Source organism: Trichoplax adhaerens, genomic scaffold (assembly GCF_000150275.1).
Source record: "Trichoplax adhaerens TRIADscaffold_442 genomic scaffold, whole genome shotgun sequence".
In the NCBI taxonomy this organism is placed as follows: Eukaryota; Metazoa; Placozoa; class Uniplacotomia; order Trichoplacea; family Trichoplacidae; genus Trichoplax; species Trichoplax adhaerens.
The window spans coordinates 1-2892 of NW_002061257.1; the positions used below are offsets into that span (position 1 = coordinate 1).

A 2892-nucleotide genomic window follows, 5' to 3' on the forward strand; every position below is an offset into this window, starting at 1 on the left:
ACGATCAATTATTGCGACGCTTTCCTTGCTTTATTGCTCTATTATACGCTTTTAAGTAATTTTTGCTTTGGATACCAGTACCTATCCAAATATCATTCAAATATGATATACAACAGATAGAAAAATAAAATTTTATTAGTGGAGCAAAGGTTACGAATGTGAAGTGATATCAAGGGAATGACCAAGGTTCCTTATATTTACCATGATCGCTTGCGCGCATATCCATTGGCTAGTATTACTATTTCCTCTATAGGCAATAAAACAGGAATGTCTCCTTGATTGTCCGAAAATTTAATGCGATGCATTACGGTATCATCATCCAATGTAACATCCTAAATTTCAGTACAGAATTAAAACAGTTCAAATAATTATACAATTAGAATCTTAGAAAAATATTCCGAATTCTATTTTAACGTTATCTACTCAAGTAAGTGTAAAAGCGAGTGCTGTCATACTTTCGGAAGGGCAGCAGTTTCCAATTTCGAAAATTCTTCTATACTTATCCGATTATCTATTTAGAAAAGAAAGCACACGACTAACAACAATCCAATGACACATTAACTTAAAAATTCTACATGATACAGGTCTAGGCTATGTAGCAATGATAACTTCCTGCTCACAAATACAGTTACAAACCTTTCAGCGTTTCGCACTTGATTGAAGCGGTAAGTTGAGCCAATTTTTTTTCCTGAAAACGAGTACGTTTTCCTAATCGACCTAATACCAAGGCGAAAGGATTTTAGTTATTGCATTAATAACGATATTAATCTGAATTATTAATTGTCGTACGACTGATACCTGCTAGCTCCAACTTTAAGCCGATCACAGACTCAGCTTTTCGAAGCAATTTCTAAAAGAGTGAGATATGGTTCAATCAATTCAATTTGCTAATATGTGGTACTAGATCTAAAAAGTATCTATTTTGGTCATATACCTTAGCTTGAAAATAACCACAGTAACACCGTTTCAAGTGAGAAAATTCCACGTAGACTTGACAGCAAAGTAGCCTATCAATAATATTACATGAGCCATATTTATTAGATACAATGAAGTATTGAAAATGAACCTATTTTAAGGATATAAAACGATATTAAATCGAACAAGTACAGATTCCTTACGATGGAAAATCTTCCTCTTGCAAAAGACCTTCGGTAACTAGGAATAAAAATACGCGTATGTCATTTACATTCAACGTAAACCTTGATGCTATATCTGGTATATTAAATCTTTGCATGAACATCAATCCGTTACCGTAAGATCTTACCTATGTCAATCTGTGCGAAAATCGCTTGCATGAGATCTGGAATGGTATCGTTAAATAATTGCTGATGGGCATAAAGACATCTTATGCACCATATTGGAGCTGTCTATTGAAATACATAAAATACGTGTTACAGATAAAAGTACTTTTTTATTCAAACAGTAACATAGATGGACGATGCAGTACAACCCATGTACTAGTCGAGGAAGGATTTATGAAATCAATTGATTACTTAAATATCTATTTTAAACTCTGAACTCGAACGTCCTTTGGAGATACAATAGTTTGTTACTACCTTTAGGCAGCTCAATTGATTTCGGCAATTAAATAATAATAATCGAGAGATCCATAAGAGACCGTAGAAATCAGCCAAAGGGTAAGGAGGCTAGAGGAAAAATTGGACCATGAGTAATAGCTATATATAGTATAATAAGCCCTGAAGATTTGTATCGTGTTGAAACCTTACTTCTTCATCGCAGCTGAGCAATTTTTGAGCACATGAATTTAGTTCTTGTACTCTAGGCAATGCGTCAGAAGCTATTCTAGGGCCAGTCCAGTTGCATTGTATGAAGCATTGCAAATAAGCAACTCCAGCTACAAGGATCATTAAGTGCCTGCTCTCATGTAACCGAGAAATGAAAACGCAATCAGGTAAGGCTAATAAAACATCGTTGAGTGAGTGTCTACGATATGATATTACCTATCATTCGACTGATCTTCATCTACAGTTGACGATAAATAGGAGGATACTTTATCTTGGATGAGATCTTGTGCCGTAGCTAAAGAAATCGAAATGACAGAAAAGAGCTGTCATACTACGAGTACAGTGCATTAAATAAGTGATCAAGAATTGACGTCATTACCGTCTTTCAAGAATAAGACATTGCTAATATCTTCTCCTAGTATATTGGCTGAGTTAACCAAATCTATCACGCCGATAAAGTCACCATCACTCAATTTCTGCAGCATGCTAAGCAACGCTAATGGAAGAACAGGAAGAAATCGAGAACGTATATCATTAATGATCTTAAAGCAAGACTGAGGTTATACTATGGCAATATCATCAGTGAAAATGCATTGTAGATGCTATCACGTTATTATTTGATCAGTCATCGCTTGCGCTTGCAACATGAGCTATGGCTGCAGCCACATTCACAAGATTGAAAACAGATATATCAATCCTCTCTACCTTTACTACAGTCTACAAGTATTTCAACGTATGCAATACACAAACTGCTTTATCTGATAATCGTCAAGAAATCAACATTTCTTCCATGTCACAATTATTAATCACATTTACAACGATTCCCATTCGTTTCATTTTAATCTGTTGTGGTTACCTTGGTTTCCACTTGCTCGCACCATCACTTCGATTTCCTTCTGATTTGCTTCATGATTTGCTAGATGGAAACCCAGTAAATAATATTCAATAAGACGAACTCTATCTCCCATGTTGTATGCCTCTAAAGTTCCTTACAGCCTGCAGCAATATAAGGTTATAACTGATTTCCCATCCAGTTGAATTCTAAATGGAGACTGTAGGTACACTAATGCCCACTAGCTGCAATAAATGATCAGCTGAAATAGCATCACTTGNGGCTGCCATACGTCCAATAGTATCGAGGTCGTCC

The 2892-nt window shown here is 35.6% G+C and overlaps 1 protein-coding gene across 1 annotated transcript; it reads right to left on the minus strand.

Moving 5' to 3' along the window:
- Positions 1 to 197: 197 nt before the first annotated feature.
- TRIADDRAFT_62712 (uncharacterized protein) lies at positions 198 to 2713 on the minus strand (the record flags this gene model as incomplete). The annotated part of the gene is made up of 12 exons (XM_002118658.1): positions 198 to 332; positions 456 to 511; positions 637 to 717; positions 799 to 850; positions 935 to 1007; positions 1119 to 1155; positions 1265 to 1367; positions 1557 to 1646; positions 1728 to 1803; positions 1962 to 2040; positions 2125 to 2241; positions 2602 to 2713. 12 exons carry the CDS (start codon positions 2711 to 2713, stop codon positions 198 to 200), a joined length of 1011 nt encoding a protein of 336 aa, XP_002118694.1.
- Positions 2714 to 2892: the final 179 nt, after the last annotated feature.